Below are 23,119 nucleotides of genomic sequence, written 5' to 3'. Positions count from 1 at the left end.
AAACTGTACTGATGCAAATGTAGGATTTACAACTGTACGATATAATCCGTTTTATTGTACACAGTTGTAACATCTCTAGATCAACACGAGAGGGAGGACAAGCTGTATGTCTCGATATATAGCATGTTTTGGGTGCAGTAATTTGCCATGCCGCTAGTGTGATTATAGTACAGACGAGAGATCGCGTGACCGTTAATTATTTGCCATTGGTGAATTCTCCCTCTTATGGCGGAGGGAGCAGTCGGCGCAATGGATTGTCACTTCAATTCAAATGCATATTTCGTGTTTTGAAGGCAGTATTTTGAAATAGAAGAGATTTCGTTTTTACTTAAAGCACACTTTGTTGTATTCTTTTTACGTCATGGCGGACCGTGGCGTGGATTTTTCCGGTATACCAAAAGAGGTTCGAGACCATTTGGCGGAGTTGGAATTGGAGCTATCGGAAGGTAAGGAGGGTGATGAGGCTAACGTAGGCGAGTGAATTCAAATTCACACCATGTAGCTTGCTCGCTAACCCGCACCGGTATCGATCAAATTAGCACTATGTTTATCTTAGTGTACAAGGTGAATAGCAACATTTGAAGCTAATAGACACACAACCATATTCAGCCAGTAATGCCTGGATGGCTAGCCAGCTAGCAACCCTTTTCTGTTAGCGTTGCATTGACAGACAGTAGAAAGAGAATGCCTCAACCGTGGCCGTGGGTTCTCTTGTCTGTGACGGTCTCGTACTAGTCTAGGTTTAATCATTCAAATCAATCATTTCATAGCTGTTCTATATGTAAAGCAATTTATTAATCTGTATTCTCTTACATATCCACGATTGAATATCAAAGCCACACTTGTCAGAATCATCTGCTAAATTTGGTAATCCATGTATCTTCTCATCTGCTAAATTTGCTAATCATGTATCTTCTTGACCATCAACTCGCGGTTGGTGTCTAGAACCCGTATGTTCCTGTGTTAACCTGACGGTGACATTACCAGTCAGTGGATGTATTAATGGAATGTGGGGGTTGCAGTCGAGTAATTCTGCATTGCACAACCTGCCTCTCACTGTCTGGGTTTGTGACTGCAGAATGGTAGATAACAGCATATGTATATATTCTTATTCCATTACTTAGATAGGTATGTATTAGGTATTTGTTGTGGAATTGTTAAGATTACTTGTTAGATATTGCTGCACTGTCGGAACTATAAGCACAAGCATTTCGCTACACTCGCAATAATACAATATGACAGTCATTGTGATGAAACGTCAGTACTGATACAAATCACCTATCATACAGTACATTCACCTGTTGTCTCTAGGATTTAAAATGTTGCTATGAGTCAACTTAGCGTAGGACAGGATGTGATGTCATACGGCCCTCTGCATGGCTTGACCTGAGAGAGTAACCTTTTCACACACCAATGACATAGGCTTCTTCATTTGCTTAGGCACACTCAATATGAGTTTGAGCTGTGTGTGTGTTAGTTGTTGCAGGGAAGTGTTTGTTGTGTGTGTGGCCACATGTGGCACAGGCCCCCCATCCCGCCCTCTCTCTCCAACAGCTGCACTATAACATCATTGTTTGGCCCTGGGATGCGTTAAGTAGGATGGAGCGGTGTTAAGCGTTTAATGAAACAGTACTGTCCTGAACGGCCAGTTGAAGAACGGCGTGATTATGCCTGCCTGTTGATTGATTGTTGTATGGTGTGCTGCACAAGTTTTGCGATTTAAAAAAATAAATATATATATATATATTTTTAATTATTATTATTTTTAATGGCCACACTCACCAAATCAGAGGAAACGTACCTCAAAAGGCTTTTAAAGAATGGTGCGCACTGTTTTGGGGATGTGCCATTCATTACAAACTGCCACACACAACGTAACAAACGTTGAACCGAACTGAACGCACCCCTGGAGCTGCTGCCTATGTACTTAGACATGAAACACTGGTCACTTTAATAATGTTCAAAAACTTTTTCATATGTATATACTGTATTCTAGTCAAGGCTTATGTACCGAAAGTTCAATGTGTTTTCAGTGCATTTTCAACTCTTTTACAAAAACTGTTTTGTTCAACAGCAAATGTTTCTACTCTGGTCTTGTCATGTGATCTCTAGCCAACGTCTCGCAGATGTGGTGCAGGAAGACCATGCGGGTAGGCTAGTCTACATAATGGGATTATTATGGATAAGAGTGAGAATAGGTTTATTTGTCAAATGGCAATCAAGCGTTGATCATCATGTCACCAGAATAAGACCCTCAATATTTATTGGAAAGGAGCATCAAGATCACCATCAACTTTCACCACCCTGTGAGGTTTATCATAACTTATTTCATCTGTAGCCTAATAAACGGCATGGTTTCCCGAGTCATAGTGGGAGGACCACACACCATATCATCACGTGACTCCAAGTTTACTTCGATATGATGGTTATTAAATCAATATTTGCTCATTTAAAAGCATTTCCACTGCCATTTCTCACATAATTAATTTTACCAACACAAAAAGATCCCACCATGTTGAATGAATAAATGACCTGTCTGCATTTATAAAATTGTACCCTAACTTCCTGTTTCTGTCACAGCTGTTGTGATTTAAAAAAAATACTGTATGACTTTGGATGGAAACATATTTTGTCCCCCAACCTGCCTGCCCTTGGTCATAACAAACACCAACACCACCACAGAACAGAGCCGCACCGAAGCGGAAATGCCTGTTGGGTTGTTTAGAGGAGAACAGAGGCAAGCCAAGTGTCCTCTTAAATAACAAGCCAGTTGTGTGTGTGTGTGTGTGTGTTAAGCCCCCAGTGACCAGTGAGGACAATGAGCCTCATTCAGCTGGTCACAGCCATGGTGGCAGTTAGTAGGCCATTCAACTAGACTCTTTGGCACCCTATTCCTCTTTAGCCTATAGTGCACTGCTTTTGACCAGGGTAGTGCGCTATATAGGGTGCCATTTGGAACCTAGCCTTGGTGTGCTGCAGTGGCATGAGCGGATCTTATAGGAAGGAAGGAAGGGAGGGGTCAGACAAAGCTAGGAAGATTGTGTGTCTGTGTGTTCAAAGCCCCCCTGTGTTGTGTTTGTTAGTGTTCAGCCAGGAGTGACTAGGCGTGACTGACCTGGCCTAGCTAAGTGTTGTTTCTCCTACTTGATGGTTGAGAAATGTCCCAACTTTATTTCTCATGGTTTACAGAAGCATTAGGCTTATTTTCTGCTTGTTGAGGTATTTGCCTTCGTCAGCAAGGGTTCATTGAGTTTACTCAGGAATTATACTTTATTGTTGGTGTTTTGGGATACTAAGGCAGGCCTATGACAGAGGTCGGTTGATATTTGAATCTGGTGTTTGTCTGTTGCTGCTTTCATATTGTTCCATAGGAAACAGTTTTCTGCATTTTCTCTTTTTAACATCTTCAGAAACTAGAAACACAGGAGCTCTGCTGCCGTGTGTGTGGTGTCTTTGTGTGTCTGTGTGGTGTCTGTGTGGTGTCTTTGTGTGTCTGTGTGGTGTCTTTGTGTGCCTGTGTGGTGTCTGTGTGGTGTCTTTGTGTGTCTGTGTGGTGTCTTTGTGTGCCTGTGTGGTGTCTGTGTGGTGTCTTTGTGTGTCTGTGTGGTGTCTTTGTGTGCCTGTGTGGTGTCTGTGTGGTGTCTTTGTGTGCCTGTGTGGTGTCTGTGTGGTGTCTTTGTGTGCCTGTGTGGTGTCTGTGTGTGCCTTCGTGGTGTCTTTGTGTGTCTGTGTGGTGTCTTTGTGTGTCTGTGTGGTGTCTGTGTGGTGTCTTTGTGTGTCTGTGTGGTGTCTTTGTGTGCCTGTGTGGTGTCTGTGTGGTGTCTTTGTGTGCCTGTGTGGTGTCTGTGTGGTGTCTTTGTGTGCCTGTGTGGTGTCTGTGTGTGCCTTCGTGGTGTCTTTGTGTGCCTGTGTGGTGTCTTAGTGTGCCTGTGTGGTGTCTGTGTGGTGTCTTTGTGTGTCTGTGTGGTGTCTTTGTGTGCCTGTGTGGTGTCTGTGTGGTGTCTTTGTGTGCCTGTGTGGTGTCTGTGTGGTGTCTTTGTGTGCCTGTGTGGTGTCTGTGTGTGCCTTCGTGGTGTCTTTGTGTGTCTGTGTGGTGTCTTTGTGTGTCTGTGTGGTGTCTGTGTGGTGTCTTTGTGTGTCTGTGTGGTGTCTTTGTGTGCCTGTGTGGTGTCTGTGTGGTGTCTGTGTGGTGTCTTTGTGTGCCTGTGTGGTGTCTGTGTGGTGTCTTTGTGTGCCTGTGTGGTGTCTGTGTGTGCCTTCGTGGTGTCTTTGTGTGCCTGTGTGGTGTCTGTGTGGTGTCTTTGTGTGTCTGTGTGGTGTCTTTGTGTGTCTGTGTGGTGTCTTTGTGTGTCTGTGTGGTGTCTTTGTGTGTCTGTGTGGTGTCTTTGTGTGTCTGTGTGGTGTCTGTGTGGTGTCTTTGTGTGTCTGTGTGGTGTCTTTGTGGTGCCTGTGTGGTGTCTGTGTGGTGTCTTTGTGTGTCTGTGTGGTGTCTTTGTGTGCCTGTGTGGTGTCTGTGTGGTGTCTTTGTGTGCCTGTGTGGTGTCTGTGTGGTGTCTTTGTGTGCCTGTGTGGTGTCTGTGTGTGCCTTCGTGGTGTCTTTGTGTGCCTGTGTGGTGTCTGTGTGGTGTCTTTGTGTGTCTGTGTGGTGTCTTTGTGTGTCTGTGTGGTGTCTTTGTGTGCCTGTGTCTGTGTTGTGTCTGTGTTGTGTCTTTGTGGTGTCTTTGTGGTGTCTTTGTGTGTCTGTGTGGTGTCTTTGTGTGCCTGTGTGGTGCCTGTGTGGTGTCTTTGTGTCTGTGGTGTCTTTGTGGTGTCTTTGTGTGCCTGTGTGTGAGTTTGTGGACAATATGATGAGGTCCTGCCTTACCTACTTACTGACTTCAACTACTGCTGCGGTGGCCAGTCCAGATTATTGCCAGTTGCTTCCAATCTAGGCCGGCCAGCCAGGCAGGCAGCCAGGCAGGCAGGGGAGCTAGTGGATCTAGAGAAACGCAGACAGAAACAGCCTCGGAGGCATTGAAATGGGGACAGTCTGAAGAATAAGGACATCAGCAGCACATTGCTATGCTACGCTATCATCCAGAAATTTAGTAGCAGTCTAGACCTACTAGTTTTTCTTTCTAATGCTTGGAGCTGTGCTTGAACGAGCTCTCTCGTGCGCAATGTAGCCTAACCAATGGAATAGTTCCCAAAGTGCAAATTCAAACCTCACCCCAATACCTCAAAGTATAATTTGAAAGAATTAAAATGCTATTTGAACCCAGGTGACGTCCGACTCGTTAATCGTCCAACTACAACCATTAGTGACAGCACTGTAGATAAGACATGATGGAGGACAAGAATAAGGAAGGTCCTTAACTTCCACTTCCTTCCCTTGGTCAAGTTGTCTGAACTGAACTGTGGACAACGTGGATGGGATTGAGCCTGCAGTAAAGTACCATGTTATATTTTCCTGCCAGCCAGAGCCTAGAGGGCTTTACTTGAGACAGATGACAGGCTTGTGACTGACAGACCGTTCCTTCCTCTAGTTTTATAACAGCTGACGAGCCTTGTATTTTGTTGCTGTATCAGACCTGGGTTTAAATAAAAGTTGACATCATGGCTTGCCTGGTTAAATGGACCAATGGAATAGTCCCAAATCTGTAAACACAGCCCATTTGGGACTCCAGGCAGTCCCAATACTTGAAGTATTTGAAAGGTTTCAAATAGTATTTGAACCCAGGTCTATGTGGTGTGTGTATATAGAGGTAGGGTTAAAGTCTCTGGCCATAACTGGTAACAAGGACTTAAAAGCTGAGAGAGATGCATTATGTCCAGCTTGAAGCTCAGCCAAGCATCCCCCTACTCTCTCTAGGGGCTTTAGACTCAACTGGACATGATACTGTGGGTCTTGTTAACTCTTGTACCAGATGTTGGTTGGAACAAGCACTTGTTGTGAGTTCATAGGCTATACAGTAAAGCTTGCACCAATTCAGACTGTATTGAAATGGGCTAGCTAGCCTTTATCAGATAGACAAGCAGTTGTTGTATTCAGGCAAGAGTGCATCTTATGTGACTTGTTTTGTGCCAAGACTCAGGGTTCGATACTGCGGCCATCATGATTTATTCAAACAGTAATGTAAGAGGCAACAACGGCACAGGAATGCCTCTGTGTGTGTGTCAGGGTTCCACATACAGGGAGGTTCTGGAAACCCTCCGGGCCAGTCAATCATCCCCGTCAGTGGCCCGCTTGGGCCAATGAAAATAATATTTGAACAATGCCTTTTTTAATCTTGGTTATATAATGGATGAAAAAAAGATTCCTGAAGCTGAAGCCAATTTCTGAAGCCAGTTTCACAAAAAGGAACTCAGTCGGGGTCTCAGCTTCCTGTTGAGAGGTAGAATACACAAGGTGCAATTTATGAAATGTGGTTGTGCATCAGGAGTCACTCAATTAGCCCATGTCAGCAATTTATTTTAGATTGGGAATTTAGTCTAGCGGCCAGCTAGCTGCATTTATAGTAAGCATGGTCAAATTACCGACCTGGATTAGGCACATTTGATCATCTGTTATGATATGAAAAACATTTGCCTCCACCCTATGGTAAAATGTGTAGAATTGCAGGAAATGTGCTGTAAAACAGCATTTTCTTCGCGCCGCCCCATGGCAAAATGTGTAGAATTGCAGCAAACTAGCTTCAAATGGCAACATTATCACTACGTCACATGGCAAAATGTGTAGAATTGCAGCAAACTAGCTTCAAATGGCAACATTATCACTACGCCACATGGCAAAATGTGCAGAATTGCAGGACATAAACTTTTTGTCTCTTCGCTGTCCCAAGGGGGGCCGCTAACAGATGTTGTTGGGTGGAGGTAAGACCGACAGTGGTAGGAAAGATGTTCCAAGTTATATCTACCAGTAAATGCTAATAAAATAATGGGTATGCAAAACAGATATTTAAAAAGTCTAGGTTGAATATTTACGATGCGCAATTCCGTCATTATGGAATAGCCTGCCTTGAAAATCAGACATTTCCTCTAGGCTATGGTCCTTGAAAATCAGACATTTTCTCTAGGCTATGGTCCTTGAAAATCAGACATTTTCTCTAGGCGATGGTCCTGGAAAATCAGACATTTCCTCTAGGCTATGGTCCTTGAAAATCAGACATTTCTTCTAGGCTATGGTCCTGGAAAATCAGACATTTCTTCTAGGCTATGGTCCTTGAAAATCAGACATTTCTTCTAGGCTATGGTCCTTGAAAATCAGACATTTCCTCTAGGCTATGGTCCTTGAAAATCAGACATTTCTTCTAGGCTATGGTCCTTGAAAATCAGACATTTCTTCTAGGCTATGGTCCTTGAAAATCAGACATTTCTTCTAGGCTATGGTCCTGGAAAATCAGACATTTCCTCTAGGCTATGGTCCTTGAAAAGTCTTGAAGTTCTACTGCTCCGATATAATTATTCTGTGATTTAATTTCTGACCAGTTTTTTGAGAGATGTAGGGGCTTTCGTTTGTTTCCTGCCATTTCAATTGAAGGGTATTGCGTTAGTCTGTTGCTGTAAAACCATGTGTTGTCATCAACTTGGTTTCTCGTTTTAAAACATGATACAGTAACCACTCAATAACTCTTCAACATCTCAAATGGCGAGACTTACCAATGTCTGTATGAACCCTGTATAGGCTACTTGCTCGGCCTGCAAAGGAAAGATGAAAATCACCTGCTATTGAAATGATGCACATATCAGTCGCTTTCCTGTCAGATTTTGACTTGGGACAGTATTTTTTTCATTCGGGCCAGAAGCTTTCAGTTGGCACTGGCCTGGTGTGCCACTGGCAAATGTACCGGAATGTCGATCCCTTCTGTGTGCAGTACGCGTAGGGCCTATGTGTCTACCACTTCGTGTAGTCATTACAGCCTGTTTTTGCGTAGATGGAAAGGCCTGGTAGAATTTACATTTACATTTACATTTACATTTAAGTCATTTAGCAGACGCTCTTATCCAGAGCGACTTACAAATTGGTGCATTCACCTTATGATATCCAGTGGAACAACCACTTTACAATAGTGCATCTAACTCTTTTAAGGGGGGGGGGGGTTAGAAGGATTACTTTATCCTATCCTAGGTATTCCTTAAAGAGGTGGGGTTTCAGGTGTCTCCGGAAGGTGGTGATTGACTCCGCTGACCTGGCGTCGTGAGGGAGTTTGTTCCACCATTGGGGTGCCAGAGCAGCGAACAGTTTTGACTGGGCTGAGCGGGAACTGTACTTCCTCAGAGGTAGGGAGGCGAGCAGGCCAGAGGTGGATGAACGCAGTGCCCTTGTTTGGGTGTAGGGCCTGATCAGAGCCTGAAGGTACGGAGGTGCCGTTCCCCTCACAGCTCCGTAGGCAAGCACCATGGTCTTGTAACGGATGCGAGCTTCAACTGGAAGCCAGTGGAGAGAGCGGAGGAGCGGGGTAAATAGAATCATGATTATTTGTCTCAACACCATCACAAGTGCACTACAGAAACTACTCTAGCCAAACACAAGGTCTTAGATTTTTCCCAGACCATAAAAATGGTCCCCTGATGTGGTCTAAGCATTGTTGTGGACTTAGAGCATCCAATTTAGTTGTTTTTCTATACATTTTGAGAACCTGAATCACAGTCCTACTCTTTTTTTTTCTTTCTCCCCCCCCATTTTTTATTATAATAAAAAACAAAAATTGGTATCAAGTATATCTTTTTAATTCTGCCTTCTAGAGGATTTTGCAGAAAATAGCACATGGCACTTTGAAATCTGCGATAAATACAATATTTTTTTCTTTGCTTTTACATAGTGCTAAGCTATGTGTTTTTTGAGGTTGTTTGATAAAAATAAAATAAAAATTCGGTTTGGATAATAATTTAAAAAAATGCATTATGGCATTACAATGATTTTAGAGCTTTTTAATGGAAATTCCAAAGCCAAAAATAGTGAACATTAAATTTCCAAAACATTGAAGATATTCCATTGTCTCTGTCATGTCCACATTGGGTAGAAACCAATAGAAAGATTTTATATTTTTATGAAATAATAAAATATTTCAGTTTTATTACTTTGTTTTTATTTGACATTATTCTTTTTCACTCTTTAAAGTAATCTCATCTCTGTTCAGCCAGCCTGCCAGACCATCTAATGTTATCTATGTGCCCACATACTGTACTGTCTGTAGTCATCCTATTTATCTAGCCTGCCTAAGTATACTGCAGAGCTGTCTGACAATCATTTTACTACTTCTTCAAAGTAGATAAGGCACACTTTCACTAACTCTGTCCCTCTGGTCGTTATATCAAATCAAATTTATTTATATAGCCCTTCTTACATCAGCTGATATCTCAAAGTGCTGTACAGAAACCCAGCCTAAAACCCCAAACAGCAAGCAATGCAGGTGTAGAAGCACGGTGGCTAGGAAAAACTCCCTAGAAAGGCCAAAACCTAGGAAGAAACCTAGAGAGGAACCAGGCTATGAGGGGTGGCCAGTCCTCTTCTGGCTGTGGCGGGTGGAGATTATAACAGAACATGGCCAAGATGTTCAAATGTTCATAAATTACCAGCATAGTCAAATAATAATCACAGTAGTTGTCGAGGGTACAGCAAGTCAGCACCTCAGGAGTAAATGTCAGTTGGCTTTTCATAGCTGATCATTAAGAGTATCTCTACCGTTATATACATTCCTCTCTCATGCGGTCTGTACGTATTTAACCTAACATAGCAGGCGTAAAAGTGTATCTGTCCAGAGATCTGTATATAATGACGATGTTCCTGTCCCCTCCCCAGAGGTGGGAACGCAGGCGACAAGCGTAGATCCAAAATAAGCCCATAGAAACTCATCCCCTCTTCCTCTCTGATGTCTGCTCCAGACGGAAAAAACAGGTGCAATGGATTTTATACTTTATGACTTTACTTGCATAAACTGTGGATGGAAACATGGTCAATGTATACTGAACAAAAATATAAACGCAACATGTAAAGTGTTGGTCCCATGTTTCATGAGCTGAAATAAAAGATCCCAGAAATGTTCCATACACACAACAATCTTATTTCTCAAAAATGTTGGACACAAATTTGTTTACATCCCTGTTAGTGAACATTTCTCCTTTTCTCTACTGTGAATAGTTAATGATGTTTCCCATCCCATGTTTCTCCTTAGGGTGGACAAAGGGCTGAATAATTCACATGCTCTCAATTTTAAATGTTTTGATTTAACCTTTATTTAACTAGGCAAGTCGGTTAAGAACAAATTCTTATTTACAATGACGGCCTAGGAACTGCCTTGTTCAGGGGCAGATCGGCAGATTTTTTTACCTTGTCAGCTCGGGGGTTCGGCTGTCACCACTCGTCTCTGTCCTAGGAGGCACGGCTGTCACCACTCGTCTCTGTCCCAGGAGGCACGGCTGTCACCACTCGTCTCTGTCCCAGGAGGCACGGCTGTCACCACTCGTCTCTGTCCCAGGAGGCACGGCTGTCACCACTCGTCTCTGTCCCAGGAGGCACGGCTGTCACCACTCGTCTCTGTCCCAGGAGGCACGGCTGTCACCACTCGTCTCTGTCCCAGGAGGCACGGCTGTCACCACTCGTCTCTGTCCGAGGAGGCACGGCTGTCACCACTCGTCTCTGTCCGAGGAGGCACGGCTGTCACCACTCGTCTCTGTCCGAGGAGGCACGGCTGTCACCACTCGTCTCTGTCCGAGGAGGCACGGCTGTCACCACTCGTCTCTGTCCGAGGAGGCACGGCTGTCACCACTCGTCTCTGTCCCAGGAGGAACGGCTGTCACCACTCGTCTCTGTCCGAGGAGGCACGGCTGTCACCACTCGTCTCTGTCCGAGGAGGCACGGCTGTCACCACTCGTCTCTGTCCCAGGAGGCACGGCTGTCACCACTCGTCTCTGTCCCAGGAGGCACGGCTGTCACCACTCGTCTCTGTCCCAGGAGGCACGGCTGTCACCACTCGTCTCTGTCCCAGGAGGCACGGCTGTCACCACTCGTCTCTGTCCCAGGAGGCACGGCTGTCACCACTCGTCTCTGTCCCAGGAGGCACGGCTGTCACCACTCGTCTCTGTCCCAGGAGGCACGGCTGTCACCACTCGTCTCTGTCCCAGGAGGCACGGCTGTCACCACTCGTCTCTGTCCCAGGAGGCACGGCTGTCACCACTCGTCTCTGTCCCAGGAGGCACGGCTGTCACCACTCGTCTCTGTCCGAGGAGGCACGGCTGTCACCACTCGTCTCTGTCCCAGGAGGCACGGCTGTCACCACTCGTCTCTGTCCGAGGAGGCACGGCTGTCACCACTCGTCTCTGTCCGAGGAGGCACGGCTGTCACCACTCATCTCTGTCCCAGGAGGCACGGCTGTCACCACTCGTCTCTGTCCCAGGAGGCACGGCTGTCACCACTCGTCTCTGTCCCAGGAGGCACGGCTGTCACCACTCGTCTCTGTCCCAGGAGGCACGGCTGTCACCACTCGTCTCTGTCCCAGGAGGCACGGCTGTCACCACTCGACTCTGTCCCAGGAGGCACGGCTGTCACCACTCGACTCTGTCCCAGGAGGCACGGCTGTCACCACTCGACTCTGTCCCAGGAGGCACGGCTGTCACCACTCGACTCTGTCCCAGGAGGCACGGCTGTCACCACTCGACTCTGTCCCAGGAGGCACGGCTGTCACCACTCGACTCTGTCCCAGGAGGTGTGTGTGTGTCATCCTACCCCACATGTAGTTGTTGAGGTGTATGTAGCAACAACTTGGGTCATGTTGAGTGGACAGGGAATGGGTTCCTCCTGGAAGAGGCACTTGGGTCATGTTGAGTGGACAGGGAATGGGTTCCTCCTGGAAGAGGCACTTGGGTCATGTTGAGTGGACAGGGAATGGGTTCCTCCTGGAAGAGGCACTTGGGTCATGTTGAGTGGTCAGGGAATGGGTTCCTCCTGGAAGAGGCACTTGGGTCATGTTGAGTGGTCAGGGAATGGGTTCCTCCTGGAAGAGGCACTTGGGTCATGTTGAGTGGTCAGGGAATGGGTTCCTCCTGGAAGAGGCTCTTGGGTCATGTTGAGTCGACAGGGAATGGGTTCCTCCTGGAAGAGGCTCTTGGGTCATGTTGAGTGGACAGGGAATGGGATCCTCCTGGAAGAGGCTCTTGGGTCATGTTGAGTCGACAGGGAATGGGTTCCTCCTGGAAGAGGCTCTTGGGTCATGTTGAGTGGACAGGGAATGGGTTCCTCCTGGAAGAGGCTCTTGGGTCATGTTGAGTGGACAGGGAATGCGTTCCTCCTGGAAGAGGCTCTTGGGTCATGTTGAGTGGACAGGGAATGGGTTCCTCCTGGAAGAGGCTCTTGGGTCATGTTGAGTCGACAGGGAATGGGTTCCCCCTGGAAGAGGCTCTTGGGTCATGTGGGTAGGAGGAGGAGGAGGTAACTCAGGTTGGATAAGTTCAGGTTGTCTCCAGGCAGCTCACATTTCTTTCCTTTCAAATTGATAACGACCCAGCTCTTCTTGGATCAAAACCTTGATCGGTAGCTTGCAGATTCACACGCTTCAAAACGTCACTACAGAATATAGCTCTAGCCTCGTTGTTGTAACACGAGACAGGAGACATTCTCTCTTGGCCTAGGTTAAATCAGATTGACAAAGCATGACTTTCCACATGTTTAGAGACCGGGTATATATTCTCACTGTTAAACCATGCATGAAGTTAGCATTAGGCCTAATCACTGCATTTAGGCTCAGCGTCTCCCCTTCAGGGCAAAGCCAGGTCAGTCCCAGCAGAGTGACAGAACCTGTTCTCTGGGACAATCACTGGAGCTGTTCACCTTTTACTAAGAGAGTGAGTGGGATGCACCTGTTTCACATTAATGCTTCATAGAGCTATGTCAGGTGATGAATTGGGGGGGGGGGCATGAAGTTGGATTCACTCTGTCTTAAAGGGATACTACGAGATTCTGTTCTACGTACCTGGAGTCAGATTAATTTGTGGATACAATGTTTGTATGAAGGAAGTTAGTGGTAGTTTCGCGAGCCAATGCTAACTAGCGTTAGCGCAATGACTGGAAGTCTACAGGTACGGTACCTCGGCTTGTTGTTTTGACTTGAGAGTAAACTAAACCGGGAGTGGGCAAAATACATCAGCACATTCAATATTTTTGTTGTGTGCAAACAAAAAACCATTCCAGGCCTCTCTTGAACATCTGTTTTTATCTCTTGAACATCTATGTATGTTTTATAATAAACCTATATAGAGTGGTGCGTTGTAATGGACCTATATAGAGTGGTGCGTTGTAATGGACCTATATAGAGTGGTGCGTTGTAGTGGACCTATATAGAGTGGTGCGTTGTAGTGGACCTATATAGAGTGGTGCCTTGTAATGGACCTATATAGAGTGGTGCGTTGTAGTGGACCTATATAGAGTGGTGCGTTGTAATGGACCTATATAGAGTGGTGCCTTGTAATGGACCTATATAGAGTGGTGCCTTGTAATGGACCTATATAGAGTGGTGCGTTGTAATTGATTTTGACAAACAAGTCGGTCCCAAACAATTCAGTGACCCTCTGTTGAATTTCGAAATACTGATGTGGCCCTCGATCCAAAATGTTTTCCCACCCCTGTGCTAAACTAAACTGCCTTGGAGTCAGTCAGAGGCCCAGCGGATTCCTATAGGCATGTGCTGACACCTACCACCTCTATAACCACCACATGCCAGTCACTCACTCACACCCAGATTTTACAAGTTACAAATCTATCATCACTGCAGAGAGGAAAGGCATTGTGTTACTAAAATGCAACTGTCACCTTCTCTGATTTACATGTATCAGACAGTAGGGAGGGTCAGTGTGACATTGAGTCCCATCAGGTAGTCTGATTTACATATATCAGACAGTAGGGAGGGTCAGTGTGACATTGAGTCCCATCAGGTAGTCTGATTTACATGTATCAGACAGAAGGGAGGGTCAGTGTGACATTGAGTCCCATCAGGTAGTCTGATTTCAGATGTGTCCATGTAAACAGCATTATTATGGAAATCGTTATTTTTGCAAAGCATGTAAACATTTAAATCCAACTATAAAATGAATCTGACTATTCCCAATCAGGGCAGGTAAAATTAGCACCTGCCAAATGCGGGTAGATTTTGTCATTGGTGGGTAAGATGTCTATTTCATCAGCCACGTTGGCGGGTGGTCAGGGCTCCACAGTGCCAGCATTTCACTCACATTTCTCAATACGAAATGTCAAGTATGATCACATTTATAGTCAAATAAATGCTGCATTAGCTGTTTTCAAATCATTTTTGCCGTTTTGTTTCATAGCTGATAAACTATAGCCAATTCCACCTGGCGCTGAATCACTGCCTGGCTAGGGGCTAATTGGTCTAATTTACTTTAAATGAAAGTCTACTGAAGTGAGACTTGGTCCTTGTGTTTCTTGGCTATTTAAATAGTTTTGTTCACAAGCTAGGTTGTTTTTCTCTGTTTGAGTTTCAACTTTAAAAATGACAAAGCATGCTCATCTGTTTTGGTGGGTTTTGAGTAATTTTTACAGCAAAAATAATATTTTGGCTGGTAAAAAAAAATCTGAGTGGCTGGTAGATTTTAGAATCTACCTGTCTCTGGTTGGTGGACCAAAAAGTACATTTTATGCCACGTTCACAAAAATCACATTATTATAGGCATGTAGCCTTACTCAATGACTGTATCCCAAATACAACCTATTCCCTATATAGTGCACTACTTTTGACCAGGGCCCTATGGCACCATTTGGGGGTCACCCAATGGCTCTATAAACTACAGCCTTGTTGTCTTTGCCTGGGTTGTGTTCTTTAGGGCACGTACCGTAAACAAAAGCTTTAATCGGTGTGCATCAGAAAGCAAAACCTAGACCTAGTTGGTAGTCCATCCCTGTTTCAGTCCGTTTTGTTCCATTTGGTGCCTAATGAACACGACCCTGTTGTCAGAATGTGCCAACCGATAATGTTCTGGAATCTATCTGCCCCTCCAGCATCCTGTTATCCACGGCAACCATGTGACTGTTGGAGAATGTTCTTCTCACTAAATATAGAACTAAATTAACCTGACCAGACACATTCACTTTCATGGCTGAGCAGGAGGAAATCAAGCAACTCTTTGACACCTTTTCACAAAAGCTATGTTGAAGTAGGGCCATGCAGGAATTGGTCACGCAGACCTATTTCTCTCTCTTTGTGTCTCAAATCACTTTCGATTGAAATTAAGGGCTTTATTTGTATGGGAAACATGGTAACCTTGCCAAAGCAAGTGAAGTAGATCATTTGTATTATTTATTAACAGTAAACATTACACTTACAAAAGTTCCCAAAGAATAAAGATGTTTAAAATGTCATATGTGCAGATAGTTAAAGTACAAAGGGTAAAATAAATAAACATAAATATGGGTTGTATTTACAATGGTGTTTTGTTCTTCAGTGGTTTCCCTTTTTTTGTGGCAACAGGTCACAAATATTGCTGCTGTGATGGCACACTGGTATTTCACCCAATGCCTCTATCTTCTGTCTGTCTTCTCTCTCTTTCTGTGTCTCTCAATTCAGTTCAATTTAAGGGCTTTATTGGAATGGGAAACATATGTTAACATTGCTTAAGCAAGTGAACTAAACTCAGCAAAAAAAGAAACATACATTTTCAGGACCCTGTCTTTCAAAGATAATAAGTAAAAATCCAAATAACTTCACAGGTCTTCATTGTAAAGGATTTAAACACAGTTTCCCATGCTTGTTCAATGAACCATAAACAATTAATGAACATGCACCTGTGGAACGGTCGTTAAGACACTAACATCTTACAGACGGTAGGCAATTATGGTCATAGTTATGAAAACTTAGGACACTAGAGGCCTTTCTACTGACTCTGAAAAACAACAAAAGAAAGATGCCCAGGGTCCCTGCTCATCTGCGTGAACGTGCCTTAGGCATGCTGCAAGGAGGCATGAGGACTGCAGATGTGGCCAGGGTAATAAATTGCAGTGTCCGTCCTGTGAGACAGCTGATCATCCTCGCTGTGGCAGACCACATGTAACAACACCTGCACAGGATCGGTACATCCGAACATCACACCTGCGGGACAGGTACAGGATGGCAACAACAACTGCCTGAGTTACACCATGAACGCACTATCCCTCCATCAGTGCTCAGACTGTCTGCAATAGGCTGAGAGAGGCTGGACTGACGGCTTGTAGGCCTGTTGTAAGGAAGGTCCTCACCAGACATCACCGGCAAAAACGTCGCCTATGGGCACAAACCTACCGTCGCGGGACCAGACAGGACTGGCAAAAAGTGCTTTTCACTGACGAGTCGCGGTTTTGTCTCACCAGGGGTGATGGTTGGATTTGCGTTTATCGTCGAAGGAATGAGCGTTACACCGAGGCCTGTACTCTGGAGCGGGATTGATTTGGAGGTGGAGGGTCCGTCATGGTCTGGGGCAGTGTGTCACAGCATCATCGAACTGAGCTTGTTGTCATTGCAGGCAATCTCAACGCTGTGCGTTACAGGGAAGACATCCTCCTCCCTCATGTGGTACCCTTCCTGCAGGCTCATCCTGACATGACCCTCCAGCATGACAATGCCACCAGTCATACTGCTCGTTCTGTGCGTGATTTCCTGCAAGACAGGAATGTCAGTGTTCTGCCCTGGCCAGCGAAGAGCCCGGATCTCAATCCCATTGAGCACGTCTGGGACCTGTTGGATCGGAGGGCCATTCCCCCCAGAAATGTCCGGGAACTTGCAGGGGCCTTGGTGGAAGAGTGGGGTAACATCTCACAGCAAGAACTGGCAAATCTGGTGCAGTCCATGAGGAGGAGATGCACTGCAGTACTTAATGCAGCTCGTGGCCACACCAGATACTGACTGTTACTTTTGGTTTTGACCCCCCCCCCCCTTTGTTCAGGGACACATTATTCAATTTCTGTTAGTCACATGTCTGTGGAACTTGTTCAGTTTATGTTTCAGTTGTTGAATCTTGGTATGTTCATACAAATATTTACACATGTTAAGTTTGCTGAAAATAAACGCAGTTGACAGTGAGAGGACGTTTCTTTTTTTTGCTGAGTTTAGTTGCGTGGTAATCCTAGATTCAGATCATTCAGGTGAGGAAAAAACATCACCCAGATAGGCCAGTCGTGTGAGAAACTTGTCATCATGCAAGCGGTCAGACAAGTGAAAATTATGGTTCGTAAAGAAAGCTTTAAGCTAGTCTCTCAATTAAAAAAAGAAGTGTCAATACTTTGCCCCTTGATAACCAGCGCACTTCTGTATGTTGTAAAAGCGTTCCGTGGATAGCAACATCATTGCGTAATGCAGAAAATACACTGGAGTTCAGGGGTCTTGCTTTAACCATTTTCACTGTGGTGTCCAAAACGTCTTTCAAGCTGTCAGGCATTCTCTTGGCAGCAAGAGCCTCCCGGTTGATGCTGCAGTGTACCCAAGTGGCGTCGGGAGCAACTGCTTGCACGCGCGTTACCACTCCACTATGTCTCCCTGTCATGGCTTTTGCGCCATCAGTACAGATACCAACACATCTTGACCACCAAAGTCCATTTGATGTAACAAAGCTGTCCAGTACTTAAAAAATATCCTCTCATGTTGTCCTGGTTTCCAGTGGTTTGCAGAAGAGGATGTCTTCCTTAATTGACCCTCCATAAAAGTAACGGACATATACCAGGAACTGTGCAAGGCCCGCCATGTCTGTTGACTCATCTAGCTGTAACGCATATAAATGACAGGCTTGTAAGCAGTAATTGTTTCAAAACATCTCCTGCCATGTCACTGATGCGTCGTGAAAGTGTTTTTTGATGAAGGCTTTGTCTGTATAGTTTTTTTACCTTTTCCCCCAGCATTGTCCCAGCCATATCCGCGGCAGCAGGAAGAACTAACTCCTCCACAAAAGTATGGGGCTTGCCTGTCCTAGCCACTCAGTAGCTCACCATGTAAGGCGCTTCTAGACCCTTCTTATTAATGGTATCTGTTGTTTTTATTTCACCTTTATTTAACCAGGTAGGCCAGTTGAGAACAAGTTCTCATTTACAACTGCGAGCTGGCCAAGATAAAGCAAAGCAGTGCGACAAAAACAACAACACAGAGTTACACAAACAAATGTACAGTCCATAACACAAAAGGGGAAGAAAAATAGAATCTATGTACAGTGTGTGCAAATGTAGAGGAGTAGGGAGGTAGGCAATAAATAGGCCCTAGAGGCGAAAATAATTACAATTTAGCATTAATACTGGAGTGATGTGCAGATGATGATGTGCAAGTAGAGATACTGGGGTGCAAGAGGGTAAGTAATAATATGGGGATGAGGTAGTTGGGTGTGCTATTGACAGACTGGCTGTGTACAGGTACATTGATCCGTAAGCTGCTCTGACAGCTGATGCTTAAAGTTAGAGAGGGAGATATAAGACTCCTGCTTCAGAGATTTAAGAAAAAATTGTTCCAGTCATTGGCAGCAGAGAACTGGAAGGAAAGGCAGCCAAATGAGGTGTTGGCTTTGGGGATGACCAGTGAAATATACCTGCTGGAGCGCGTGCTTCGGGTGGGTGTTGCTATGGTAACCAGTGAGCGAATAAGGCTGGGCTTTACCTAGCAAAGACTTCTAGATGACCTGGAGCCAGTGGGTCTGGCGACGGATATGTAGTGAGGGCCAACCAACGAGAGCGTACATGTTGCAGTGGTGGGTAGTATATGGGGCTTTGGTGCCAAAACGGATGGCACTGTGATAGACTACATCCAGTTTGCTGAGAAGAGTGTTGGGGGCTATTTTGTAAATGACATCGCTGAAGTCAAGGATCGGTGGGATAGTCAGTTTTACGAGGGTATGTTTGGCGGCATTAGTGAAGGATGCTTTGTTGCGAAATAGGAAGTAAATTCTAGATTTAATTTTGGATTGGAGATGTTTGATGTGAGTCTGGAAGGAGAGTTTACAGTCTAACCAGACACCTAGGTATTTGTAGTTGTCCACATATTCTAAGTCAGAACCATCCAGAATAGTGGTGCTAGTCGGGCTGGAGGGTGCGGGCAGCAATCGGTTGAAAATCAGTTCCACGGAAGGAATGTTGTATGGCATTGAAGCTTGTTTGGAAGTTAGTTAACACAGTGTCCAAAGGGCCAGATATATACAGAATGGTGTCGTCTGCGTAGAGGTGGATCAGAATCACCAGCAGCATGTTTTACTGCTCAAAAGTCATCTTTATTCTCGCTCTAAAAACTCCTGTGGCTTATTTTTCAAATTGTCGTGTTTCGTTTCTAAATGTCTGTGCAAGAGTGAAGGTTTCCCGCGAGAGAGTAACAGTTAATGTGATTGGATGTTAATTATTTGACTAGGTTACCTGTATTTGACATTGTTGTTATTTCGCTCAACAATAGATGGTTTGATTTATTTTTGGCAGTGAAACGAGGCAACTCAGCGAGGAATAGCCCCGTTGGAAACATACCCCTGGGGGGTTTGGGAATACCTGCTCCAGGGCAATGGTGTCTAGATGGGATTTGTATTTGTGTTCCTGGCAACTAGACCTTTTTTGGAACACCATTGTTTGTCTTACTGAGATTTACTGTCAGGGCCCAGGTCTGACAGAGTCTGTGCAGAAGATCTAGGTGCTGCTGTAAGCCCTCCTTGGTTGGGGACAGAAGCACCAGATCATTAACAAACAGTAGACATTTGACTTCAGATTCTAGTAGGGTGAGGCCGGGTGCTGTGGACTGTTCTAGTGCCCTCGCCAATTCGTTGATATATATGTTAGAGGGTGGGGCTTAAGCTGCATCCCTGTCTCACCCCCCTGGAAAGAAATGTGTTTGCCAATTTTAACCACACACTTGTTATTTGTGTACATGGATTTTATAATGTCTTTGTTTTTCCCCCCCCCAACACCACTTTTCATAAATTTGTATAGCAGACCCTCAAAAAATCTCTCTGTGTGTCTGTCTCTCGCTCTCTCTCTCCCTCTCCTTTCTCTCTGTGTGTTTGTGTGTCTCGCTCTCGCGAGCTGTGTCTCTCACGAGCTGTGTCTCTCGCACTCGCTGTCTCGCACGCTCGCTCTCTCTCCCTCCCTTTCTCATCCTCTCTTTCTTGCCCCTCCCTCTCTTGGTCTCAGTCTCTCAAACAGCGGGCTAGGCTCCCTGGATGTGGTCATTAGTGTGAATTGTTTGAGAGGGTGTGGAGAGAGCACTGAGCATTTTCTCAGCAGTTGGTCACTTTCTAAATATGAAACCAGTGCGTATGTCATGGGTTTTAGCCAGGTCTGAATGGATGCTGGACAACACACTGGACTGTGAGCTTGTTGATATGTGTAAAGGAATCCTGTGGCTGATTTCAACAATGTTTTATCTCTCTCAATCCCTATTGACGTATCGTTCGTTACTGGGTTTGAAATTTCATGTGTACTTCATGGGTTGTAGGGCTTATTTTGATAGAGAAAGTTAAGACACTACACAACACCACGTATGTGTAACTTATATCCCTAGGGAAAACCTTTAGGAATCCGTTGGTTGTGATTTCAACAATGTTGTTATCTTTCTACTGTAAGCCCCTTGCTTCCCTGGGATACATTTTAGGAATTCACTTGTTGATTTCAACTAAGTTGTTTCTGTATAAATCTTTATGGACTGATGTGCCCTTACAGGATTTGTGAAAATTCAGTCCTCGGCTCTGATCCTTATCCTTTATGTCGGCCTCAGAGGGGTGTGAGTGTGTGTGTGTGTACCCCCCATAATTCAACTCTCCAGAGAACGAGGGAGAACAAAGGGAATGAAACCACTGAGTGGAAGTGGTTTAAAAAGTCAGGAAAAGTTCAGTAGCATTGTACTGTACAACATACATGATTTGTTGTAGCCGTACATTGGTTGGAATAGGAGGGCTAATATTGTATAGTAACAACAACATGTATAGCCTAAATTGTGTAACATTTGAAGTATGCCGAGAGGAAGTGTCTGATAACCATTAGAATCAGTAGTGACAAATTAGTCCAGTCTTAGTCGTTTCCTGAATACCAGCTGAACTGGTCATGTTAATGTCAGCCAGAGGTGGTCTTAGTGCTGTTGTAGTGGGTTATGTAGTCTTAGTGCTGTTGTAGTGGGTTATGTAGCCTTAGTGCTGTTGTAGTGGGTTATGTTATGTAGCCTTAGTGCTGTTGTAGTGGGTTATGTAGCCTTAGTGCTGTTGTAGTGGGTTATGTAGTCTTAGTGCTGTTGTAGTGGGTTATGTAGTCTTAGTGCTGTTGTAGTGGGTTATGTAGCCTTAGTGCTGTTGTAGTGGGTTATGTAGTCTTAGTGCTGTTGTAGTGGGTTATGTAGTCTTAGTGCTGTTGTAGTGGGTTATGTAGTCTTAGTGCTGTTGTAGTGGGTTATGTAGCCTTAGTGCTGTTGTAGTGGGTTATGTAGTCTTAGTGCTGTTGTAGTGGGTTATGTAGCCTTAGTGCTGTTGTAGTGGGTTATGTTATGTAGTCTTAGTGCTGTTGTAGTGGGTTATGTAGTCTTAGTGCTGTTGTAGTGGGTTATGTTATGTAGCCTTAGTGCTGTTGTAGTGGGTTATGTTATGTAGTCTTAGTGCTGTTGTAGTGGGTTATGTAGTCTTAGTGCTGTTGTAGTGGGTTATGTTATGTAGTCTTAGTGCTGTTGTAGTGGGTTATGTTATGTAGCCTTAGTGCTGTTGTAGTGGGTTAGTAGCCTTAGTGCTGTTGTAGTGGGTTATGTAGCCTTAGTGCTGTTGTAGTGGGTTATGTTATGTAGCCTTAGTGCTGTTGTAGTGGGTTATGTTATGTAGTCTTAGTGCTGTTGTAGTGGGTTATGTAGTCTTAGTGCTGTTGTAGTGGGTTATGTAGTGTAGTCTTAGTGCTGTTGTAGTGGGTTATGTAGTGTAGTCTTAGTGCTGTTGTAGTGGGTTATGTTATGTAGCCTTAGTGCTGTTGTAGTGGGTTATGTTATGTAGTCTTAGTGCTGTTGTAGTGGGTTATGTAGTCTTAGTGCTGGTGTAGTGGGTTATGGAGTCTTAGTGCTGTTGTAGTGGGTTATGTTATGTAGTCTTAGTGCTGTTGTAGTGGGTTATGTAGTCTTAGTGCTGTTGTAGTGGGTTATGTAGTCTTAGTGCTGTTGTAGTGGGTTATGTTATGTAGTCTTAGTGCTGTTGTAGTGGGTTATGTAGTCTTAGTGCTGTTGTAGTGGGTTATGTAGTGTAGTCTTAGTGCTGTTGTAGTGGGTTATGTTATGTAGCCTTAGTGCTGTTGTAGTGGGTTATGTTATGTAGTCTTAGTGCTGTTGTAGTGGGTTATGTTATGTAGTCTTAGTGCTGTTGTAGTGGGTTATGTAGTCTTAGTGCTGTTGTAGTAGGTTATGTTATGTAGTCTTAGTGCTGTTGTAGTGGGTTATGTAGTCTTAGTGCTGTTGTAGTGGGTTATGTAGTGTAGTCTTAGTGCTGTTGTAGTGGGTTATGTTATGTAGCCTTAGTGCTGTTGTAGTGGGTTATGTTATGTAGTCTTAGTGCTGTTGTAGTGGGTTATGTAGTCTTAGTGCTGTTGTAGTGGGTTATGTAGTCTTAGTGCTGTTGTAGTGGGTTATGTAGTCTTAGTGCTGGTGTAGTGGGTTATGTAGTCTTAGTGCTGGTGTAGTGGGTTATGGAGTCTTAGTGCTGTTGTAGTGGGTTATGTAGTCTTAGTGCTGTTGTAGTGGGTTATGTAGTCTTAGTGCTGTTGTAGTGGGTTATGTAGTCTTAGTGCTGTTGTAGTGGGTTATGTAGTCTTAGTGCTGTTGTAGTGGGTTATGTAGTCTTAGTGCTGTTGTAGTGGGTTATGTAGTCTTAGTGCTGTTGTAGTGGGTTATGTAGTCTTAGTGCTGTTGTAGTGGGTTATGTAGTCTTAGTGCTGTTGTAGTGGGTTATGTAGTCTTAGTGCTGTTGTAGTGGGTTATGTAGTCTTAGTGCTGTTGTAGTGGGTTATGTAGTCTTAGTGCTGTTGTAGTGGGTTATGTAGTCTTAGTGCTGTTGTAGTGGGTTATGTTATGTAGTCTTAGTGCTGTTGTAGTGGGTTATGTAGTCTTAGTGCTGTTGTAGTGGGTTATGTAGTCTTAGTGCTGTTGTAGTGGGTTATGTAGTCTTAGTGCTGTTGTAGTGGGTTATGTAG

At 44.7% G+C, this 23,119-nt stretch overlaps 1 protein-coding gene across 3 annotated transcripts in view; it reads left to right on the top strand.

Annotated features, from left to right (window-relative positions):
* Positions 1 to 186: 186 nt before the first annotated feature.
* The window catches only part of LOC139557760 (disco-interacting protein 2 homolog B-A), a 107,746-nt gene continuing 84,813 nt past the window's right edge, over positions 187 to 23,119 (top strand). For 2 of the 3 annotated variants that reach the window (XM_071372923.1, XM_071372925.1), the window contains exon 1: positions 187 to 446. In XM_071372923.1, the coding sequence (XP_071229024.1) occupies positions 362 to 446 (85 nt within the window). In that variant the 5' untranslated portion in view covers positions 187 to 361. The remainder of the gene's footprint in view (positions 447 to 23,119) is intronic. The other variant, XM_071372924.1, reaches the window with a different exon arrangement.

The sequence above is a fragment of the Salvelinus alpinus genome, chromosome 28 (genome assembly GCF_045679555.1).
Source record: "Salvelinus alpinus chromosome 28, SLU_Salpinus.1, whole genome shotgun sequence".
NCBI classification, from domain to species: Eukaryota; Metazoa; Chordata; class Actinopteri; order Salmoniformes; family Salmonidae; genus Salvelinus; species Salvelinus alpinus.
Note: the sequence above shows the minus strand (reverse complement) of the source record. Positions and strands in the feature narration are given on the sequence as shown.